The sequence below is a fragment of the Solanum lycopersicum genome, chromosome 7 (assembly GCF_036512215.1).
Source record: "Solanum lycopersicum chromosome 7, SLM_r2.1".
Taxonomy (NCBI): Eukaryota; Viridiplantae; Streptophyta; class Magnoliopsida; order Solanales; family Solanaceae; genus Solanum; species Solanum lycopersicum.
In genome coordinates, this window is record NC_090806.1 from 68,922,596 (window position 1) to 68,946,418 (window position 23,823).

The 23,823-nt window shown below is 34.6% G+C and overlaps 4 protein-coding genes across 4 annotated transcripts; 2 read left to right on the top strand and 2 right to left on the bottom strand.

Moving 5' to 3' along the window:
- The first annotated feature begins 817 nt into the window (after nt 1-817).
- LOC101255714 (F-box/LRR-repeat protein At4g14103) lies at nt 818-7,547 on the top strand. Its single transcript, XM_004244097.4, has 5 exons — nt 818-1,192; nt 3,720-4,684; nt 4,812-4,967; nt 5,050-5,355; nt 7,103-7,547. Exons 1-4 carry the CDS (start codon nt 1,174-1,176, stop codon nt 5,332-5,334), a joined length of 1,425 nt encoding a protein of 474 aa, XP_004244145.2. The 5' UTR covers nt 818-1,173; the 3' UTR covers nt 5,335-5,355; nt 7,103-7,547.
- A 2,978-nt stretch (nt 7,548-10,525) lies between these two features.
- Nucleotides 10,526-15,120, top strand: LOC101255219 (glucose-6-phosphate/phosphate translocator 1, chloroplastic). The gene is made up of 5 exons (XM_004244096.5): nt 10,526-11,618; nt 12,497-12,722; nt 13,312-13,534; nt 14,317-14,530; nt 14,783-15,120. The coding sequence occupies exons 1-5, from the start codon at nt 11,103-11,105 to the stop codon at nt 14,792-14,794; spliced, it is 1,191 nt and encodes a 396-aa protein (XP_004244144.1). The 5' UTR covers nt 10,526-11,102; the 3' UTR covers nt 14,795-15,120.
- Nucleotides 15,083-18,820, bottom strand: LOC101254921 (tryptophan synthase beta chain 1-like). Its single transcript, XM_004244094.5, has 5 exons — nt 18,486-18,820; nt 17,126-17,482; nt 15,923-16,365; nt 15,672-15,766; nt 15,083-15,527 (listed from the first exon to the last, which is right to left on the bottom strand). The coding sequence occupies exons 1-5, from the start codon at nt 18,783-18,785 to the stop codon at nt 15,352-15,354; spliced, it is 1,371 nt and encodes a 456-aa protein (XP_004244142.1). The 5' UTR covers nt 18,786-18,820; the 3' UTR covers nt 15,083-15,351.
- A 724-nt stretch (nt 18,821-19,544) lies between these two features.
- LOC101254316 (septum-promoting GTP-binding protein 1) lies at nt 19,545-23,823 on the bottom strand. Its single transcript, XM_004244092.5, has 6 exons — nt 23,118-23,823; nt 22,007-22,127; nt 21,763-21,859; nt 21,617-21,656; nt 20,695-20,778; nt 19,545-19,900 (listed from the first exon to the last, which is right to left on the bottom strand). Exons 1-6 carry the CDS (start codon nt 23,742-23,744, stop codon nt 19,736-19,738), a joined length of 1,134 nt encoding a protein of 377 aa, XP_004244140.2. The 5' UTR covers nt 23,745-23,823; the 3' UTR covers nt 19,545-19,735.

A 23,823-nucleotide genomic window follows, 5' to 3' on the forward strand; every position in this document is an offset into this window, starting at 1 on the left:
AGGTTAAATATAACAAGTAACTTGGAGATGTGAATATACATGATATGTCGTCCTTATTTTATTAGTTTTTGCATACGAGTGAAGTCAGATTGAGATGTTTCAGACATGTCAAAATAAGGTGCGAGATTGACTAGTGAAGAGGTATGAGATATTAAATATAGCAACAATTAGAAAAATGATAGAGATAAGTCAAAAAGAAACTCGAAGATGTAATGATTATACATGACATGTCATAGTTTCAAGATGACGAATGATGTGATTTTAAAAACAAAAGTATGAAAATCGGAAATTATAATAGTATGTAATTGAATATTGACGTGCTCTTAGCGGTATTATTTAGGTTATCATTTATATAGTTACTTTCTCTGCGATGTTGTATTAGTATTTGTTGCTTCACTTGTTTATTACATGTTTGTTGTTCTATTTTATTTTATTTTTTGTATTTTATTGCATCATTAATATTTCTTTTAGTTTGAAATTTATGAAAAAACGAATTCTTAACATAGATGCAAGCTCTATGTATATCATACTCTCAAAAAGTCTACACTAAATTTGTTATTATTAAAGAAAGTTTTTCAACTTTAATTTTCAAGTAAAATTTTTTTCTACTCACAATATTTCAATTTTCTTTAAAGTAAAATACATGTTCAGATATAATTTTAAATTGATTTTGTAAAAAATCTCCTATAGAATGAATTCGTTTATTTTTTTAAATAATTCATATCGTCAAGTGCACCCATTTCAAACTTCAGTCTAATCAAATGATTGGCGGCTGCCAATTTATGTCGTGGTAACAAAAATGTGTTGTTCTGGATATATCAAGGTTCAGTTTTCGATTCATATTTCGTCGACAAGTATACTTACTATTTTCTCTCTTCAAAATTCATTCACAAAAAATACCAAATAAGGTCCATCCACATGTAGGAAGTAGGTTTTGCCACGTGGCAATACACGATTTGGGGGTCACGTGAGAGCACGTGCTTCCCATCTCTGCAACTGAAAAGACTCTTCACATTTTACACACACCAGTGACACAGAGTTGGGATGGTCGTGTTCAGTACTTCTCCGATGATCAAATTTCGCCGGTAACGAAGGTTACAGGTCGCCGTGGTTCCATATTTACTGTCTACTTTTGCAACCAAAAGCTTCGGTCTCCGAGTTCTCTTTCCTCAAATGGTCACTGTCGTTTCTAGTGAGCTCCTTTTCACTTATCTTCTTTAGTGTATCGTAACCTCTTTCGGTTTCCGTTTTGTGGTTATGGCTTCTGATGTCGTTGATGTATCAAACGTAGTTAATATTTATCTTTTGGTATTGTCACTTTATTCGATTTTTTTTTGGGTGTAAAATCTCTTTTTGTTTTGACACTTTTTTATTTTGGTTTCTCTTTGTGTACATATAGTTATCAGTAGTATTATCACTGTTCTCGTAGTTTTTTGTTATTATCGATTGCTTTCAGTGCTTAGGGTTGTTGCATTATGTTGCTGTAGCTACTATTTAATGTTCTGCATATTACTTGTTATGTCTTCTTTACCTTGATTATTTCCTTTCCGAATGACTTTGTTATGGGCTGCTTGAGTCGAGGATTGTTCAGAAACAATGTGCGGGTCTTTCAGAAACAATATATCCGTTAGTTGTGCGATCACACTTGCTATGTTGTTGTATCACACTTGCTATGTTGTTGTTGTTGGTATACATCTGATCTTTTGTTGGCTAAGATGACTACTGATTCAAAGAAAAGTTTCTAGGACACCAGGCTTAGTTAGTTGTGTCGTGTAGTCGAATCACATATTAATGATTCCCAAAATTTGCGATAATCCACATGGGAAAGTCTCTACCTGTTTACTAGAAATGGACATTTGGCCTAACTCCAAAAGTTAGCTCATCTACCTGTTTACTAGAAATGGACATATTTGGCCTTACTCCAAAAGTTAGCTCATAAGTCATAATGCGAGGATTGTTCAAGGAAAAAGAAATTCATTCCCTCAATCAATGTGGATTGACTCTAACACCAACGCATACTCAAGTCCAAACAGGTGTAGCATGGATAACATGTCATAGGAGCCCAGCATCAGGTAAAATAAGAGTAGTAATGGGTCTAGCTCTAGTATCATGTAAAGAAAATTAATGTTACGTGTAACTCAACCGTATAATTTTACTAACAAGTAGACAACCCATTTCCTGAATCATCGTGGGACTCTAATGGAGCTCTTAAGGGTAAATACTAGCAAGTTCAACTTGCACCACTTGCGTAGAAGGCTAGAAGCTAATTAATGTTATTTACACTCTACTTGGATTTTGTTACGTAGTGTTTCATAATATATCGTACTCTATTGTTTTATTGTTTTAATGAATACAACGATTGGATTGATTGTATCGTTCTTTGTCGTTATATAATGTCACACATGAATAATTTGAAGTACAAACCTACAAGAAAACTATGGGACAACTGGGTAGAACTACTATAAAAAATGAAGATAAAGGTGAAACAAGAATGTATAATAAAAAGTAAAGATGTCACCAAATCGGTCGTTGCAGTAAATGGGACATTTTGCCGTTACCTAATGATGGATTTAACAACACGAATGATAAAACTTAATCAAAACAAACCTTGTATTTGAGCTAACAATACAATATTACAATGGACAATAACCTTCCAAACAAGGTGCAAGGGCTTGAACTTTCAGGAAAGCTTTAAAAGATGTGAAACCTGGATATAACATGAAAGCAGGAATTGAGCTAAAATAAATTGCATTAAATTGGATTGACAAAAAGGGATAATAAAAGTTGTGGATGTGATCTTTTGGATGGCTGATTACCTACTGTAAAAGTTGTCGATCATTTTATAGATATTATAGATTTAGAAAAGTAAATTAAGCTACCCTGACTATCTTTTTCATATTCTTCTAGACTTGCTCCTTGAGTTTTCTATAAGTGGATCATGTTCACGTATCATGGGGATAATTGATAGTTATTGTATCAAGTAACTATTTTGTTCCTACTAAATCCTTTATTTTAGGTTTCTTTGGACTTGGCAAACACAGTAACTTCCGTGGTAACTTGGACCTTGATTAATTCTACGACATAGTTCCCTGGGTTTAGTTAGCTAAAGGTATAATCAAAGTCATGCTAATCTAATTGATTCAGACTCATTTAAGCTTAACTTCATGTTGTGAAGACTCAAAATCATTATCTTGTTGATAGGCTGACGGAAGGTGTAGAGGTGTTGTTCTCAACTCAGTTGAACTGGCTTTTGTCTCATTGTTTGGGCTGACTTGCCTCTCGGCTCAGCTAAGCTGGCCTTTGTCTCAACTGAAATCTTGGATTGAATAAATTACCCCTAAGCTCAGTCGAACAATGACCAAATGGGTTTATTTTAATGTCTATCACGTATCGATCATGTTGTGTCCTCCTTCTGTTTGGGGTCTTGGGGAAGAGGGTCAATTTCAGTTGAAGGGCATGATTCATTCGTGAGACTTCTAATGCATTAGGCTGATAATGGATATGTATCATTTCTAGGATTTAAATGGTTTTACAAAGTTTTAAATACTTTGATTGTTGCGCTTAGTAATTCATTGATGGTGTTACAGATCCTAGTTTCTTTAGTTTGATTTCCACACGTTAACTAACGAGGATCTTATGCTTCAACTTGTCTTTGTGTTTGCCCATTTCTATTTCTTTACTGCTAAGTTCCGCCTACTAACTGCTTTTTCCCTGCCCAGGAAGTAGGTGGCACACAATTAACAGCTTCAAACGGCATACTACTTTGGAAGTGCATAACCCTGAAGGCGGAGAAGATGAGATCAGTAATTTACCTGATTCCATTCTTCTTCACATTCTTTCATATCTTCCTACCAGAGATGTTGTGGGCACATGTATACTTTCAACAAGGTGGAAGAATCTTTGGACTTGTGTTGAAAACATTGACTTTGATGACTCATTTCTCTACTCAAGTAGGGTTTTTGGTTATCCGATGAAGGTCACTAGTTTCATGCACCTTGTTCACAGATTTCTTCAACTTCGAGAAAAATCAGTCATAAAAAAGTTTCGCCTTTCCTGCCGTGTTTGCTTCAGTGCCTCTCATGTATGTTCATGGCTTTCAACTGTTATTAGGCATAATGTTCAAGATCTTGATCTCTGTCTTTTTGTAGAAGAACCTTTTATGTTGCCTCAATGTGTTTCCAGTTGCAAGACACTTACTTCTCTAAAACTTGAAATGAATTGTGTTCTGGAACTACCTACTAGTACTTATTTTCCTTTCCTCAAAATCTTGCACCTATGTCTTGTCACATTTCGAGATGATAGCTCAACCCAGAGGCTGTTATCTAGCTGCCCTATGCTTCAGGAGTTGGCTATATTAGATTGTGAATGGATGAACTTGAAGCAAGTTGCAATTTCAATCTCTTCATTAAAGAGTTTGATAATCGATGATTTGCCTTTCTTTGGCTCCACTGATGATCTAAATGGCTGCAAAATCAAGATTGATGCAGAAAATCTTACTTTCTTTAAGTACAGTGGTTATCTCTCAAATGAGATATGTTTGTATAGTATATCTTCCTCAGCCAATGCATCAATTCACATCCCGATTCTGTATGAGAAGAGAAATCAAATTGCTTTTCGTGCTGTTGAGCTCTTTAGAGGGCTACACAAGATTAGTGCTGCGAGAATATCTAGCAGGGCTATTGAGGTAATTACTAACAAGACGTAAATTAGCTACAGTACATCACAGTCTAGAATGTTGAATGTCTAAATATGCAGTACTGATGTCTTCTCATTTTTCCTTTTCTGTGATCCCACCTTGTTGCTTGGCAAAGTCTCTCTTCATCGCAGATATAGAGAAAGATCGACTTCCAGTATTTTATAGCTTGACACATTTGGAGTTGAGTATGGAACTTGAAAATCATTCCATTGGACCATTGATGGAACTGCTCCAATGTCTGCCAAAGTTGCAATCACTTCATTTTTCTGAGGTAGATACCTTTGGCATTATGGACTTGTTTATAAAAGAATTTCAATTCACTTGAGTTCTTTTCTATTTTTGACACCATTCAGGGACTTGACCCCTGCATACACCTTTGTGAAGATGACTGGAGCTTGAGATCTGTACCACCCTGTTTCTTGTCTAGTCTCAAGACGGTGAAATACAGCAATTTTCATGGTAATGATACAGAGATTTCTTTTTTAAGAAATTTGCTGGAAATTGCATTAGTTTTGGAGAAGCTGAACATAGTTTGTTCAAAGAGACCTTTTTGGGATCTAAAGAAGCAAAAGGAAGTTGAAGATCAACTGCGGAGTCGGCATGGAGGATCAGTGTCTTGTGCTATCAAGTTTATGTAAAACCTAAAAGAGCTTTTACATGTGAGTTCCTTTTCCATCAAGAAGCTTGTTAGTTTTCCTCGTCATTTTTCTTTCTATGCAGGACTGCGGCATCTGCTTTTTTCCTCTGCTTTGGTTCATAATTCAATTTACTAGCTAAGTATCTGAATCAGACTGCCCAATACAGTAATGAGTTTAAAAATTTAGATTCTGCCCTTTGAGATATGAACTTGAGTTTTACTAAAATAGCATGATGAATGCTTAATTTTTCGTCATTTCCAGAAGGTCAGTGCTTCGTGGATTATACATGAGTTACTTTCAAGTTGCTAGGAGCTACTTATAAGTTGGGAATACAAAAACAGGAAGGGTTATGAATGTCTCAGAATAACATAGAAGTACATCTATCCAGGAATAAATTTTAGTTTAGTAGCTAGTGCTTGAAAATCACATATTACACATATTCAAAGTTCATTTATTATACTTATTTTAGTCGCTATCCAGGTCAAAATAAGATCTCTCATTTATTTCTATTTTTGTGTATCTATGTCCACCAAATGAAAATATGTCTCTTTATGGTATAAAAAGATTTGCACGTGCCTGCACCAAAAGCTCATCGTGTTAATAAGCTAAGGTTTGACTGGACAATTATATTCAGACCCGATAGTTCCATCTTTCAGCAACTTAACTGGACTTCTGCACATGAGTGATGAGACTATGTACCAAATTAGAGAACCATCATAAATAGATAAATGGGAGTGAACAATCTCTTATTGAATATCCTGTTTGTTTAGTTAGGAGTTAGGATTTCTTGAATTAAAACTGGTTTGAACTTTTACGACTGGAAAATCAAAGAATTTCTTCTTTCCTCAAGGAGTTGAGGCAAGAGTAATTGCAATATGCATTGCTAATTATTATCATTACCATTACGTATTAATCAAAAATACTTAAATAGTCTCATTCTTTTATAATGACGATAATATTTTGCGTATCTGTGAAGTTACCTGTTTCAAAAAATATATATTGTGTGTCTGTGGTCACCAGATGAAAATATGTCTCTTTTCTATGGTAGAAAAAGATTCGCATGTGGTCGCACCAAAAGCTCAACTTGTTAATATAGTTAAGGTTTGACTGGAAAATTATATCCAGACCCGTTTGTTCCATCTTTCAGCAACTTAACTGATATTCTGCTTATGAGACTGTGTGAAAAATTAGACTACCATTATAAATTGATAAATGGGAATCACTTTATGAAATCTGGTTTCTCTAGTTAGGATGTACATATTTCTTATTCTAAATAGCACAGTGCAGTGACTAAATTGTTATACTAGAACCTCTTTGGACCTTTACGAGTGGAAACATCACAAGGAGTTTAAAGCACAAGCAACTGCAATAAGCAAATCGACTTTTGGAGCCTGTCGAAATTTGTTTTTTTTTTCCAGTCTTTCAGCTAGCCAAGAAGCCGTCAATTTAGCTATAGATATATATCATTATACTTGGACTTTGAAGAGTTTCATGTTGCACTTACACTTCTTGATGCAGCAACCTTATTCAATATCAAACTAATGTCTTGCACTGCATGATTAGTGTGATTTTCCTTTTCATCTTTCATGTGTCAAAAATATTTTGCTCGCTTAAAAATGAAATCGGTTGACAATTTTAGACACTTGGTAGTGCTGCAGTATTGCATTTTACAAGCAATTATCTGTTAAAGAGCATTTTAAGTTGGTATGTAGACCTGATACTAACATTAATGCTTATTACCTTCTTATTGTATGTGTATGTAATGCAGTCTCCAACAAGCAGATATTTTGCAAGCATATGGATCCGGCGCTACAATTTTTGGTTCCTTTTACAGTTGCAACACCATGCTTCAGTACACTTCTTGTACTTTATGGATCTGTTAATTTTGGTAATGACTTCTCCAGATTCATGTAGATCAGTTGGAACTTCTTTTTGCATTTAGGTCACAAGTCTTTCTGAAGTAGTGGAATCTGACTGTAGTGAAACAGGTAAACAGCTAAACTTAGCAAATGGACCCTTTGCCCCTTTTTGTCATTTATTTTGTGGGGGATAGGCATAGATGCTTGGTATATGATTTTGTGATTGTTTTTAATTCAAAAGGAATCAAGCAGTGTAAATCTACTATATGTGATAGCTGACTCAGTCATATGAAACAACAAGGATAGGGAAAAAATATTTTATAACAAAGTTTGGGTTTTTTTTTGGGAAAGAAAGTTACATATGCATTGATCAAGTTCCAATGTCTGTTATTTCGTGTGTAACACGATGCTTATTTCTGTAAAGTGAAGAGACTGTTTCCGATAGATGGAGAAGCATAGAGAAATGGAAAAAGAATAATTGCTCTAAAAAGCATTTCTTTTCCATCTTCACTTGTAAATGTTTTTGTGAAGGGTTGTTATTATACCCTTTGGATAAAAATGTCTTTTTATTCCAATAAAAAGCCAATTATAAGACTTTGTTTTGTCCCCATAGAGAAAAACCAGACAAGAGGCAGAGAACAACTGCAAAAAATTCTCAGATATTAAATGACATAGCATTTAAAATAATCTAACAAGAATATGCCAATTCAGAGAACTTTTTATATAAAAATAATAATAATGTAGGTCAAACTTTAGCACTTGATATTGTAATATATTTATGTTTCTTTATGTCCTTATCAAACAGCAATTACAATGCACTGAATCCAGTACTGCTTTTTGATTATTGTGTATGCTCATTATAAAATGAATTAAGACTATTTTAATTGATACATTAGACTAATAATTATAATTATAATAATAATGTGTAATGATGCAATCTCTTAACTAAATATACTCAACTAAACACATGGTGTGCCCTTTACTCTTCAAGAATTGAGACTTGTGGGTAAGTTTTGACAGTGAGGGGTCATCTTTGTCAGAGGCCCACTTAAAAGCACTAGTATTAAATATATATTTAGAAGGATATTCGATATCGTCATTTAATTTGTATGTCTAAAATTACCTATGATTGAAATAGATTATTAGTCTCAAAAACTTCATAATCTAAAGTGTAGTACCTTTTTTTTTGGTGAAGTGGTGATGAAATTTACTTATTTGTGATGAAAGCTACGTTAACATCTTTATGAAGTGAATAACTTCTGATCAATAAGACAATATAAATATTTAACGAAATGGAAAAACAAAATTAAAGAAAACTTGAGTATTGAGTTATAATAATTGGTTGACTACTCGAGTTGTTCTGAAGTGAAAGTGAGTCATCGTTTATTCATCAAGGGATGAGCTAAGATTTTTTTTTTTTTTGAAGATTATTCTTGAGCATTGCACAATCAACTTAGAATGTATACAAAATAAGATAAATTTAATTATTGAATTAAATTAAGTATTAAGATATTTCTTTTCGTAAATCACACAATAATATTTCTTTCAAATAATTATAGACAAAAGGAATAATTTTAACGGTCTTAATATAGCTAGATGCCTCATCATCTAATTAGCCACACACTATAAATATAAACATTTCTAAGTGAAGGACAATTTCCCAAGTCCTTACAAATAATTAATGAGTTGTTTGATGAAATATTATCTTTATCACAATCATATAATAAAATAATCAATACCCAAATACCAAATAATTGTTGGGGATATCTAAGGTATTAACTTTTCCGTACATATTAAACATTGCTAAAAAAATTAATTATTAGAAGATTTTATATTTATTTATACCATATTAAAAGTCAATAGCATGTTAGGTGCTCAATTATTTATTACAAAAATATGTTAATCTTCTCTCTTAAGGTATACTTTATGACGCAAAATAAAAAATTAAAATGTTATCTAAACTTTAGTTGGGAGAATTTATTTATTTTCACGAGTTATACCATAGTTGAATAGCAAATATAAATGACATCAAGTGGCTACTAGTAGAACTCTTTCTTTAAAAACATTTTAAAATTTTTTAAAAAATCAATTTTTATATCTTAAATAAAGATTCTAAAATCTGTGATTTCACTTTGAATATATAACAATATACTCATGCTTCTGTTAGTTTAGTGAGGTTTTTGAAATGTTTAATCTAATTAATTTGAATTTGTGTCGAATAAATCACTTATAGCTCGTTTAGACAAGCTTTTGAAAGAACAAAAATAATTTTTTTTAAGAAAATATATTTAATCAAATTTTAATGAGAAAAGTAATAACAATTACTTTTCAGAAGCCAAAGAAAATAACTTTTCTTTTTAAAATATTTTTCAATATAAATCGAATTTAAAAGTTTGATCAACTACCGAAAAGAAAAATCTTTGATAAAAATGAAAGGGGCACAATCTAACTACTAATGTTGTCACTTATGTTAAGTTAGAATTTGGTATGGTCAATACTCAACACCCGTTGAATGAAAAAATTGATTGCACCAACCACCATTTTATTTTTATTTTATGAGATAAAAAAAAATATTTTTAGATTGTGGTACCTTCAAGTTTCAATTCTTTTTATTTATTTTTTAAATTTCATGCTTAGTCTAATATCGTCGCATGTAATTGGAATGGAGGTATAGTAGGAATCTTTTCTTATTTGATCAAAGCCCTAATTGATAGAGTTAAGGAAATAATATATAAACTAGATCTCAACCGATATTTATGCCTTTCAAGGTTAGATGTATACAACTAGATACTTAAATTTGTATTAAATCGAACAAATAAATACACAGGTCCTACGTAACATAATCCATATATGTGCCACGAAGGACGCCACACATAGGACACATATGTTTATTTGTTTAATTTTATACAAATTTAAATATCTATTTGTACATATTCAAAATTGAAAAACAGAAATACAAATTAAAAATCTAAGTTAAATAGTACATTTATCTATTATGTTTTAAGTTAACTATTAACAGAGATATATAAAATTAATCAAGATATACACAATCGAGAGCAAGGTTAAACAAAAAAAAAAAAAGAAGAAAAGATAAATATATCCTGAACTATCGTGAATGGTATACAGATACCCTCCGTCCTATTTTTAGGACATTGGTGTCCCTATCATCCAAAAACCAGAGCATATATGCCCTTCAATCTAACGAAAGACTAAATAGGAACACGTGACACAATCTTATCTATCAGTCTACCGGCAAAAAAGATTATGACATGTGTACGTCCGTTAGCATAAAAAGTATATATATATTCTAATGTTTGAACGACAGAAACACTAATATCTCAAAAGCAGAACGGAGAATATTCTCATACTATTTACGATAGTTTAGTGATATATTGGTTTTTTTTAAAATAATAAAAAAGCATGATATTCTAATTGAAATATCATCATAGGGCAGGCGTTATAATAGAGGAACCAAAATAAAAAGACCCCACCTTCCATCAAACTCTATTAGCCACCCTAGTTTTTTTCTGCTATTTCAACATACACTTTCTTCCATAAATTCTTGTTTTTTGTATACATAAAAAAAAAAAACTTGTTTTGTGGATCATCACATCACATGTTTGATCTTGTTTTACACTGAGATTTCAATATTTTTCTCTGTGTTTATATCACACAAGTAGATCTCCTTCTCACTTACACAGAGTGCACATGGTTTTTCAGGCTCTTTCTACGTAGACGGAGCCGTGAAGAGAAACCTTTTTTTTTTTCTTTTCTTTTCAAGTTTTCTGTAAAATCTTGATCTGGGGTTTTGGGGTTTTTTGTGTTTTTGATCTTATAATAAAAAAAAGTTTTAATTTTTAGTCAAAACCCATCTGAATTTTCGCTTGCCAGCTCAAAGGATTTTGAACCATGATGTCTACAGTGAAGCAAGCAGCTTTTACAATCAATGGGTGTGATTTCATTCGGTCAAAGTCTCAATCTTTGGCTTCTACACGCCGTATCTCTCTACTTCCGCCATTACCGGCGATGAAGTCTCGCCGGAGCTCCGGTGTATCGGTGTCGAAGCCTGTTTTTGTTTCTTCTGTTGAGAGTTTTGGGGGTTTGAAGAGATCTAATGAGAAAACTGATAGTGGTTTGGTTAAGTGTAAGGCTTATGAAGCGGATCGGGCTGAGCCGATGGAAGGACCTGAATCGAAAGCGGAGTTGGCAAGGAAGATGAAGATCGGTGTTTATTTTGCTACTTGGTGGTTTTTGAATGTGATTTTTAATATTTATAATAAGAAAGTGTTGAATGCTTTTCCATTTCCTTGGTTAACATCAACTTTGTCACTTGCTGCTGGTTCACTTATTATGTTGATTTCTTGGACTCTTAGAATTGCAGAAGCTCCTAAAACTGATCTTGAATTCTGGAAAACTCTCTTACCGGTAAGGAAAATTGAGTTTTTAGGATACCCAATTGAATAAAGATCACAACTTTTTGCATTTTTTATGTTTCTGGACATAATTTTGATGTTTTATGCTTGTAATTAGGTTGGTTTTGGTTCTTGTGATCTGTTCTGTAGTGTTTGGTTCTCCAGGGATCTAGTCTATGGTGGTTGTGATATTGAAATTTTTACCTGCTATAGATCTTGGGTTTAGTTTTTAGGGGTTCTGAGATATATTTACCAACATAGTACCTATATTTGATTTTGATTTTGTTTGGATTTAATGTTGAGAGAAATGTTTTCTGGGTTTGGTGACAGAGAACACAAAACAACAAAAGGTGTTGGTTTTGAAGTACACAACAATTGTTTTATGAAAACAAAGTTTTGTTTTTTTGTGGATGAAAGCCATAAGAGACCTTCAATCCTAAGTGATTTAGTTTCTCCTTCGTTTCTGTGGACATGCACACAGACTAGCTTCGATACTGTCATTGTCTGAGAAAAGTTTTGTATTTTTGTGGATGAAAACTGTAAGACCTTCAATGCTAAGTGATTTGTTTTTTACTTTGTTTCGGTGGTCAGAGTTATTTGATACATGTGTTAGTGTGAGGTAGCACGTAGATGTGCACACAGACTAGATTGGATACTATCATTATCTAAAAAAAGTTTGTATTTTTATGGATGGAAACGACAAGAGACCTTCATGTTTAGTGATTTCTTTTCTTCAGTTTTGTGGTCAAAGTTATTTGATACATGTACTAGTGTGAATAGCATGTAGACGTGCACAGTCTAGCTTGGAACTATAATTATCTGAAAAGTGTTGTTTTTTAGTGCTGAACAGAGTCTTAATCACTCTTTGTTTTCTTCCTGTTTTGTTTCTAGGTTGCCATTGCACATACAATTGGGCATGTTGCAGCTACAGTGAGCATGTCAAAGGTGGCAGTTTCATTCACTCACATCATCAAGAGTGGTGAACCTGCTTTTAGTGTTTTGGTTTCAAGGTTCCTCTTGGGAGAGTCATTCCCTACCGCCGTTTACTTATCTCTTATCCCCATCATCGGTGGTTGTGGTCTTTCTGCGCTTACAGAGTTGAACTTCAACTGGATTGGTAATTAGTTAACTTTAACTAGTTGTTAAGACTTAAAGTTCCCCCATCATTTGTGTTGATTCTCTTGCCTGCCGCATGGTAAGCCATTTTTAAATGTCATTATACTTCTATACACAGAACTCTATGGAATTTTGATGGCAAATCATTGGTAGTATAAGAGGATAATACTCCTAGCTGTAAGGCTGTACACGATATGATATGTTCTTTTTTCAAAATTTCCATGAAAATAAAACATCTTTTGGTAACCAAATATCACAATTGACTTGTTCATGGAACACATAATTCCAGGAAATGACCCTTTCTGAGGGTAATTTGGGCTTCTCGAGTTTGGTAATTCTTCAGTTAATGGAAGGATTGTTATGTGATGCATTCAATCACTTGATATTTCTTAGAGACCTTCCATATGAATGAAATTGTATCTGAGTTTTTACTAGGATGATCTGTTTTTTTTTTGTTTAATCAGGGGTAGTGGCATTGACATGTAGTGATGTCTTTGACAATTAAGTTGGTCTTGAGTGTTGAGCACAACTTTACTTATGAATTTGTTTGCTGATGATTTTATCTGGTTTTGTTGGTTTGTCCACGTTAGGTTTCTCGGGTGCTATGATCTCGAATGTGGCATTTGTCTTCAGAAATATATTCTCCAAGAAGGGTATGAAGGGGAAGTCTGTTAGTGGGATGAACTACTATGCTTGCTTGTCTATGCTGTCTTTGTTGATTCTCACACCATTTGCCATTGCTGTTGAGGGACCACAAATGTGGGCTCTAGGATTTGAAAAGGCTGTCTCTCAAATCGGTCCCCAGATCGTCTGGTAATCACATGACTGCCATCCTATCTGTTTTTTTACATTTTGTGTCATCAGTACTTTGCCGTAAATGGCTCCGGTCAAATAATACCCCCTCCCTTACGCTTCATGTGGCAAGGTTGAGCGTACGAGGGTTGAAGTATTCAATTATTTAAGCTTTTGGAAATAAAATTTACATATTTGGAAACTTTTATATGTCATAATAGGTGATGAATCAAACTATTTAAGAAAGGTGTGGTCATGGAAACAAAGAGTGTACTAATGTTGTCACTTAAACTGAAACAAAGAGTGTACTACATTTGACTAGAGTAACTTTAATCATTTTAGAGATTTATATGTAAATTGAAAATGTAGAGAACTTTTAGTGCTAGAGAAAACTAGGTTTATCAATATTATGTAACATGCTTAAATAGAGCCACACTTGAGATTGAGGCGTTTGTCATCGTTATTGATTCCCGTAAGTTGTTCTGGTGTAAGAGCACTTCATCTGAATTTTAGTACTCATAGAATTTGTACACCACTTAACACTAGCTTAGCTTTCCCTTGTCTCAATCTATTTCAGATCGCCCCTTACTTCCTCGTACTATCTTAATGTGCCTGCTCCGTCCTCCTTTGACAAAAGATAATGCGGGCTCTTCAAGTCCAGCCCTAGAAGTGAGAATTGTGTGTGAGCGCATTGCTTCATCTTAATTTTACTACTCGTAGAACAATTTAACGCACTAGTTGTGTAAAGAGTAACTGATATGTGAGCGAGTGAAATTGGTACTAAGAATGTTTATTGATAACAGGTGGATGGCGGCCCAGAGTGTATTTTATCACCTCTACAATCAAGTTTCGTACATGTCTTTGGATGAGATCTCTCCTTTGACGTTTAGTATTGGAAACACCATGAAACGTATATCAGTAATCGTCTCTTCCATCATTATCTTCCGTACACCCGTCCAGCCAGTCAACGCTCTTGGAGCTGCCATTGCGATTCTTGGAACTTTCTTGTACTCACAGGTGATAATTTCATTTTTTGCCTTTTTGTATCAGTTCTGATAATTGATTGTTCTTTCCTTGATATATATAAACTTCGAAAATCTTTAGCTTTTTCCACTTGAAGGAGTTTTCTCCGTAACTTTTGTCATTGTAAACACGAAAATATTGGAATGATATGTTACCAACTAGCTTGGGAGTTTTTTGTTTGTTTGTTTGTTTATCATTTTCATTGCTAGTCTCTAATAAACCTAAAACTCTTTGAATGTTATGCAGGCAAAACAATGAAGAGTGGGGATTTGCATACCGCGTTAGGGATAAAAGACGTTGAAGAGAACCTTGAGGTGTTGCGAATGACGTCTCTCAGGATCCTCAGTCTACCCTTACTTTGGGTTGAGTATGAAACTTATGAAGTATGTAGATAGCAATAATGGGTTAAAATTAACTCAAATCCTATAGAGTTACTAAGGCTGGTTTCCCTGTTTTGTTATTATTATTCGTAGAGACATCAACAAGTGTACTAATAAACTGAATACTTGGTTGAGAGTGGTATAAATTAGTTCATTTAAACACACATTTGGTTAATAAACCTCCCAGAATTTGGCTCAAATAAACAGCATGCCTAAATTAGCGATACATGTTTGACATTGATCGATCAGAGGACCGATTAAAGTGAAATTTTGTGGACCGATTAACGATCAATAGAACTGGGTTCTGGGTTCATGAATCTACAGCTCTAACAAGACATCTTTATTTAACTTACAAAATTCGTTTCTGCTATAAAACAGAAAAGTTACCTTTAAAGTACAGATAACTCTTTGGGACAAGTGTTACGAACTTTTCCATCAAACCTTCAAATATTTAATAGCAGTCTGAACATCTTTATCGCCTCTACCGCTGCAGTTGAGCACGACCTTAGTTCCATTTGCTAGAGTTGGACACAGCTTCTCTAAGTAGGCGAGAGCATGAGATGTTTCCAGAGCGGGGATGATACCCTCTAACCGAGATAACCTTTTGAAGGCTGCAAACATGAGGCATTACGTGAAACAACAAACAGGTTTGTAAGATGCATCATGAAAATGCAGCAAAAGTGAAAGACAGTTACAAACTAGAAAATAATATGTAAAAGTTTAGAACAAAGAATAAGTGAGAAATCATTTATCACCTTCCAAAGCCTCCTCATCTGTGATGCTATAATATTCTGCTCTACCGAGATCTTTCAAAAAGCTGTGTTCTGGCCCAACTCCTGGGTAATCCAATCTAATAAATCCATTGGGGGAACAAAACCAGTTAAGAGATACAATGATTTGATTTGACCAAATACACTTTATTTCAGTAGCGTCAAGTGTATGCATAGGATTTTGTAGTAGCACACAAAATGAGCACATTAGTAACAAGCAAGGTTCAAGTTATTACCCGGCACTGATAGAATGAGGCTCAACAATCTGCCCATCTTCGTCTTGCAGTAGATAACTCATAGCTCCATGCAGTACTCCTACCTCACCCTTTGTCAAAGTGGCGGCATGTTTACTACTATCTAGACCAAAACCTGCTGCTTCAACCCCAATCAACCTCACATCTTTGTCATCAACAAACTCATGAAAGAGTCCCATAGCATTTGAACCTCCACCAACACATGCAACAAGCACGTCTGGTTTCCCGCCCCACTTTTCCAATGATTGCTTCCTTGTTTCTTTACCAATCACTGCATGGAACTCCCTAACCATCATGGGGTAAGGGTGTGGTCCTGCAACAGATCCAAGTATGTAGTGAGTTGTTTCAACATTTGTAACCCAATCCCTTATAGCTTCTGAAGTAGCATCCTTGAGAGTAGCAGTTCCAGAGTGGACTGCTCTAACCTGCAATGTTAATTTTGGAGATGTAATTAAGTACAGTGATTCAAATCCAATAGAAAGATCTCTTACAAAGTATAACATAAAATTATGTAACTTATCCCAAGAATAAGAGGGGAAAAAGAAGAAGCTTAACCATTTAAAGGGACATATATAATAGAAGAAAGGCGATGGTTCAGCAAACCACGGTCCTCAAGCCCTAAATAGAATTCTAAATGGTCTTCAGATCAAAATAGAGGCAAGGTAATATTTTCAAAAAAAAAAAAAAGAATATAGAGGCAGTGTAGGTAATGCAAAACAAGAAAATTTCCCGGCAACTTCTCACTTTGCAAATATTTGACTGATTCATGGATTTTAATAAGATTGCCCCTCCCCGTCTGTATACATCTTATCCTACTCCCTAAGTTCATGGATATCATTATTCATATCACATTCTGTTCTCCCCATTAACCAATATTTTGCACTCAACCTTTTGTTCCTGTACCTATGGACCACACTTACTAATCATTCCTGCAATTGAGAATTTATGAATATGCGAAAAACACAGTACATTTACAGCGAAATTCATCTGTGGAACGTAGGGAAGAAGAAACCACAGGATTTTACTGAACAAGTTGATGTTATTGCAGATAACCCAGTCAATTATTAGAAGGTGCAGAAATCTTAGTGAAACCATAAAGTTAATCAGTGGATATTTAATTAATTTTCAATCTCTCCTCAAGTAAGCTATGATCAGAGTGGTCAATTTATACTGTATCATACAGACCTCAGCTCCAAGCAGTCGCATTCTGAAGACATTCAATGCTTGCCTCTCCATATCTTGAGCACCCATATAAATAACACAGTCCAAACCAAACCGAGCACAAACAGTTGCAGTGGCAACACCATGCTGACCAGCCCCTGTCTCGGCAATAATGCGTTTCTTTCCCAAGCGCTTGGCAAGCAAAGCTTGCGCAACAGCATTATTGATTTTGTGGGCACCCGTGTGGTTTAAATCTTCTCTCTTCAGGTAGATCATTGGCCCTTCACCATCTGGACGTTTATAATGCTCAGTAAGTCGCTCAGCAAAATAAAGAGGGCTCTCTCTGCCAACATAATCTCTTAATATCCCATCTAGTTCCTTCTGCAGTCAGCATAAATGGTGTACAAAAGAGTTAAAAGTTTTATAGCGGTCAACAATTCTTCACAATGCCATACAATTGAAATTAATCAATCCATCAGTGATGCCTCAATTCCATAACAGTTTTGCAATCCAGCTTCTGAATCATCTATATCCCTTTCTATCTATTCAAGTCCATTTCATTCAAAAGACAACATAATTTCTCGTATTATTAAGATTAGGAGTTTGTTAAGAGAATTTATTTTTGATAAGATAACATAATTTTATTGATGTTGCGGACAGCAATATTTACACGTGATATACCAAAAATCAGAGACCAAGCAGGGTATTACGAGCATAAAGCTCATAAGTCATAACTACAGCTCTTTATATTGGAAAAAAAACTTGAATTGAGCTAAATTTCCAACAAAATTATAGCTCCTGCAGTTTCCAAAGAAATTATGCTCAAAGAAGATACTATCATTTACTTAAAACACGCACGCGCACACAGAGAATTTGCAGTTTAAGCTAACCTACTCAGTTATTTCAGCTTGTTAACAAACACAGACTACGAATATCATAAGATACTAGTCAACTAGTTTCATCATTTCATGATTGAATAACAAAAGAAGTTTTTTTTTTTATTAATTTCACTCTACATATTTCGAAGGCTAAAAGTAAAGCCTGCAGTAATGTCCGATCAATCAGATCCGCTCTTATTACAGAATGCTGAATGCACGTCAAAAAACACCAATATCAACTAATCTCAAATCCTAAAGTTAGCAAAAATGGATTCTGGATTTGAAGTTTACGAGTTTCGATAACAATTTTAAGTTGATATACAATAATAAATGCTTTCACAATGAAATATCAAAGAAATCTTCTTAATATACGTGCTAGTTCCTCCAATGTAGTTTAGCTAAACTATATATATATATATATATCCTTCACAATTCATATATCCATTTTATTCAAATAATTGAAATGAAACAAAATCACCAATCGGAGAATGCAGTAAATCAAACACCTGAAAGTCCTGGTCTGTAGCGAGCGAATTGAAGGCGGTTTCCAGCTCATCAAGAGCGTGCATTAGAGTTTCCGGTACATACTTACCGCCGAACTTTCCAAACCGACCAAACGAATCGGGTCGTTGAACGGCGGTGGCATCCATTGATTTTCCGGTGAGGACACAAGCTATGGCAGGTGGTTTAGTGGGTAATGACGTAATTTTGATGAATTTGAAGGGTATTTGCGATTGAGATAAGGAGGAGAAACGGTGAGGCTTCGGTAGCGGTGGAGCTATTTTGCTCGGTGAGGAGAAGGCCATGTTTGGATGATTTGTGAAAATTAAGCAAATCTAGAATTTTTGTTTTTTTAATGACAGCTCTATAAAAGGTCAGTGGGACCCAACAAAAATGACGTGGCTGATTCTGCGGGATGGACGTTCGATTATTCGATTTGATTCTTTTATATAAACATAAAAAAAATGTGAGAAAGCATAAATATACTTTCGAACAATCGTTAAACGGTATGCAGGTATCTTCTATTATACTTTTGGAACATTGGTGTTCGTCCAAAATCTAGAGTATATATATCTTTTATACTAACAGACATACACGTGTCATAATCTTATCCATTCACCGATATTTATTAAATATTGAATCGACGGATAAAATTGCACCCCGTGTCCCTATTTAGTCTTCCGTAAGAGTAAATGACATGTTTACTTTAGTTTTCAGATGAAAAGGGCACTAATGTCTCAAAAGTATGACAAAGGATATCTACATATTATTTACGATAATTCAAAGGTATATTTGTCATTTTCCCTAAAAATTTATTTCGAGAAAAAAATCAAATAGTTATAATGAATCGATGTTATAAAGTGATCCGATTGTCTTTTTTTTTTTCCCTTTGTTAAATATGTTATATATTTGAATGAGGATATCTAACTTAACTTAAATTAGAATAAAGTTTATTCAACAATCATCAAATTTTTTAATCTTATATCGAAGGCAAGATAATCTCGATAACCTGATTTTGAACCAAACGACCCGGAAAAGAATTGTTTGTTCACCATTCTGAAATCTCACTAAACTTTTCTTCATATATTCTACGAAATACAAGAGCCCTTTGACATGGAAAGGTAAAACATCGAGACTTTATCATCAACCTTGATTCCGCTACGTTTCAAATAACAAAGGTGAAAAGGAAATGCAAATATTACATGTTAATGAATTCACTACTCCCCCTTGTATATACAACATGATGTAAGAAGAACTAGAAGTCAATAATTGGTTCACCAATAGTAAGATTCCTCTTGACAGACCAAGGCAAGTTAAAGAGCTTTGCCATTATGAACTTAAAGATCTTATTCACATTGATGTTATGTGTTGAACTTGAGAAAAAAAGTGTTGCTTTCATTGCCTTTGCATATGTCCTTGCCTGCAATACACCAATGTGCCACATGCTTATTATACGAGATGACGGAATGCAATGGAATGAGTCAGTACTCAGTATGTTCAGAACAATTGTTGTCTTGTTATACGTATACATAGTTCGAGCTGAAATGATGATTCTAATATCGTTATATCTTACCTACTGCTTTTGGTTTGTTGGGGGGTGGGTGGACTCTGTGGTAGGGGACTGGAAGATGACAATAACTAACCCAAAAGACTAGTTCCTTTCATCTTCTTTAGTATTTATAACCAAATTATATTTTTCACATTCTTTTGAAAACGAAGTTTGAAACTAAAGCAGGAAAATTCGGTTGATAATGCAAATACCATCCCAATATATGTAGAAATAAACATTTGAGGAACTTGTTAGGATCACATCGCTTTCCTACTTGCACAAAGTAAACGTGTACAAACATGACGAAAAATGGTCTTTAATGATATGACTAGGAATTTACCACGACTGAGATGATAACATATATTAATTGATCACGATTAGTGATAAGAGGTTCTTTGAACCAAGGTTAAAGTTTGCATACACTCTACCCTCCCGAACCCCACTTAGTGGGACTGCACTGTGTATGTTAGTTGTTGTTGATTAGTGATAAGAGGTTCTTTGAACCAAGGTTAAAGTTTGCATACACTCTACCCTCCCGAACCCCACTTAGTGGGACTGCACTATGTATGTTAGTTGTTGTTGATTAGTGATAAAAGGCTTAAAATGCCATTTAGGAGAAGGAATGAAGGAACCATTTAAGTAAATTACGTTGATCAGAATTGTACCTGTGTCACCACAGACCATTGAATGTCTGGCGGAAGCTGAACAAAATCATCAAATTTGGTCCCAATTAGTATTGGAATAGCAGTCTGCAATTGTCAAGGATCAGACTTCATTAGCTTCGCTAACAATGTTTTAAATTCTATAGATCATATATTATAAATGTTAATCCATCCATCATTATCAAGAACAGTATTCAACTTCATAATCTTTACCAAAATACATATTTAATCAGTTTTCATTGAAAAAGAACATCAGAACTAGTGGTGATGATCATCATGTTTGTTATTCAATTGATTTCTTTTAATAGCCGTGGTGTACGGACCAACTTGGGGACACCTCAACTAAATTCATAGGTACATACTACCTCCCTCCGGTACAACTACAAGGTAACTCTGTTTGCCGAAGTTCGGACACAGAGAGGAAATCACCTAGTGTTTGAACCCGAGACCTCATGGTTCTCAACCTCTTCATTGACCTCTAGACCGCACCTTTGAACATCGTTGTTCAATTCATTCTTCTTGAAAGTTGAAGCTAATCAAGTTTTGCTAATAACAACGTATTCTGATCATTAAGCTTCAATCATTAAAATCTAAATGAACCAACAGATAAAGTTATCATCTTCAAGAACAAAAGTAACTAAAGTACTACTTTACTTATTGCCATATCTACTTTTTATTCAAAAGAGTGAAAGCAGTTCCAACTACTGTCATTAATCAATTTATTTCAGTATATCAATAAAGTCTCAACCACTATAGTTATTTTGTTGTTTGTACTACTTTTTCTTTTATTTGGTGAAATGAATTGCTAAGTCACATCCAACTTTTTTCTTTGTTAGTAATAAGTAAAGATGATTCTTGGTTTTAAAGTTTACTCCTTTTTTCAAGAAAACAACATCAAGGTGAAAGAGAAGTTGAAGTTTCTCACCTGATTCCATTTTCTTGCTTCAGTATACCAACTTATCACACTGCAATTACAAAAAAAAACAAAAACGAAAGCTTTTAATAACGGAGTTCAACTTTTATGCACATAAGAAATACGAATAGATCTTCTTTTCTTGACAAGTTACATACTTGTTCAATGTACTCCGGCTAGTGAGATCGAACATAAAGAGAATGGCAACAGAATCTTTACAAGCTATTGGAATCTGATCAAATGAGCTATGATCACCTATAAACCAAAAGTTCAAAAATTCAAGAACCGAATTAGTCGTTGCATTAATCAAGCTATAGTAACTACCTTAAAAGTGACGAATTTGGCCTAAACAAGTAAACATAATTAGCTTTCCAGATTTAGGAAGAAAATTAATGAACTTACCTCCTACATCCCATATTCTAAATGCAATTCGTGCACCTCGTACAACTAATGTTTTATCCATTAAGTTCAATCCCTTCGTCTGCAAGCACCTCTTTTCTTGTTCATCACCTACATACTTAATCTGGAAAACAAAAATTTAAAAAGTTACCAACGGTGTTGAAAAAAAACTGTTTCTTTGTTTAAGCGTAAGAAGTTTAACATTCTAACTCGACAATCAAGGGTGTGAACTCGTGATCAATAGTGGAAAATGGCCAATCGGCGTGTTTGGTCTGGTGAAAAGTACTTTCAATTTTCCCATGTTCGGTTAAACAAATTACTTAAAAATGAGGAAAATAATTTCTTGTGTGTTCCCCCACACCCCACCCCATCCCACCCCTTGATCATCCAAACCCCGCCACCTCTCAACCCCACCCCTAGATCATCCAAATCCCAGGCGCCACCTCCCAACCCCACCCTAGATCATCCAAACCCCAGATGCCACCTCCCAACCCCACCCCTAGATCATCCAAATCCCGGGTGCCACCTCCCAACCTCACCCCTAGATCATCCAAACCCCGCCACCTCCCAACCCTACCCCCTGATCATCAAAATTCCTGCCATCCCCACTCCCCACCACATTTCCACCCTGTATATTTTGCTAAATAACATATAGTTGCTCTAGGGATAATATTTTTTTTCTTACTTGCTAAACACTAGAAAATAAATAAAAGATACACTCGTTTTCCAAGAATATATTGTTTCATAGAAAGCATTTTCCTTCATACTAAACACATTAGAACACAAATTTCACTAGAAAAAAGAAAGTCCTCCAAATCTTAGTAAACCATTTTGTTGTTTGAATTTTTCAAAAATATTATCGAGATCCTTAAAAAAAACATGCTTTTTGGAGGATCCAATATAGGTATGTCAATATTTTTCGAAGGCCGGACCAACCTAGGCTCATCATCTACTCTATATGTTCGTAAATTGGCCCACACACCGGGGCGGAGCTGGAGCTTAGCCCACAAGGGATTTTTTCTATAATTCAGAATTCGTAAATTCAAAATCTTAATTCCGTAAACGTAACAAAGCAACATATTAAGCTAAACAGAGAAAATTATGTTAAACTTACCACAAAACTTGTTTTACCAATCTGACAATCACCAAAAATACTGATCTTTAAAGTAACTAAATCTGAATCACTATCATACCCACTACAAGTTGCAGTTAAAGGATCATCTTCCCCACCACCTACCCCATACCCTTCAACTTCCTCCATAGCCACCGGAGACGATGAACTTCTTCGAGACAAACGCCGGTACCTCACCGGTTTCCGTCCAGTTGAACAAACAATAATCCTTTCCCAAATAAAACGAAAAAACTCCCTAAAGATTGAAACTTTATCAAATATCTTCCACCTAATCTTGACTTGAACTATTTTCCGGCAAAGATTAGTCATTTTTTCCGGTGAAAAATCATGGGTTTTCTGAGCCATGAGGAAAATACATAAAAACTGATTCTGGGTTCCACATTTTGACAGTCTTTTTGTAGTTGGAATTATCTGTTTGGAACAATTTGTGACTTTGTGAAGACGACGACAAAGTGCTGACCGGTATATGTGTCTTTTTAGGAATGTGAAAAAGAGACGGTCCAATTTGCCGGCCGGCGTCCTGTTTTTGATGTAAACGTGGGTATATAGGTCAATTGTTAGGCACTTGCTACAATATATAGAGGTTATATGTAGGGGTAAAATGGTCATTTTCGTTAAGGGTATTTTTGGAAATGTAAATTTAGAAATTGGATTGGATGGGAGTGAAAAGAATAAAAAATTGTTGAGT

What these genes read in the sequence shown, in the direction of transcription:
- LOC101255714 (XM_004244097.4), top strand. An exon ending in TATCTAGCAGGGCTATTGAG is followed by an intron (nt 4,685 to 4,811) that starts GTAATTACTAAC and finishes TGCTTGGCAAAG; the next exon opens with TCTCTCTTCATCGCAGATAT. An exon ending in AATCACTTCATTTTTCTGAG is followed by an intron (nt 4,968 to 5,049) that starts GTAGATACCTTT and finishes GACACCATTCAG; the next exon opens with GGACTTGACCCCTGCATACA.
- LOC101255219 (XM_004244096.5), top strand. Translation starts at nt 11,103, where the DNA reads ATGATGTCTACAGTGAAGCAAGCAGCTTTTACAATCAATGGGTGTGAT. An exon ending in GTTGAACTTCAACTGGATTG is followed by an intron (nt 12,723 to 13,311) that starts GTAATTAGTTAA and finishes TGTCCACGTTAG; the next exon opens with GTTTCTCGGGTGCTATGATC. An exon ending in ATCGGTCCCCAGATCGTCTG is followed by an intron (nt 13,535 to 14,316) that starts GTAATCACATGA and finishes TATTGATAACAG; the next exon opens with GTGGATGGCGGCCCAGAGTG.
- LOC101254921 (XM_004244094.5), bottom strand. Translation starts at nt 18,785, where the DNA reads ATGGCCTTCTCCTCACCGAGCAAAATAGCTCCACCGCTACCGAAGCCT. An exon ending in CTACAGACCAGGACTTTCAG is followed by an intron (nt 17,483 to 18,485) that starts GTGTTTGATTTA and finishes TGCTGACTGCAG; the next exon opens with AAGGAACTAGATGGGATATT. An exon ending in TGCGACTGCTTGGAGCTGAG is followed by an intron (nt 16,366 to 17,125) that starts GTCTGTATGATA and finishes TTAACATTGCAG; the next exon opens with GTTAGAGCAGTCCACTCTGG.
- LOC101254316 (XM_004244092.5), bottom strand. Translation starts at nt 23,744, where the DNA reads ATGACCATTTTACCCCTACATATAACCTCTATATATTGTAGCAAGTGC. An exon ending in TAGAATATGGGATGTAGGAG is followed by an intron (nt 21,860 to 22,006) that starts GTAAGTTCATTA and finishes TTTGGTTTATAG; the next exon opens with GTGATCATAGCTCATTTGAT. An exon ending in AAGCAAGAAAATGGAATCAG is followed by an intron (nt 20,779 to 21,616) that starts GTGAGAAACTTC and finishes TGACAATTGCAG; the next exon opens with ACTGCTATTCCAATACTAAT.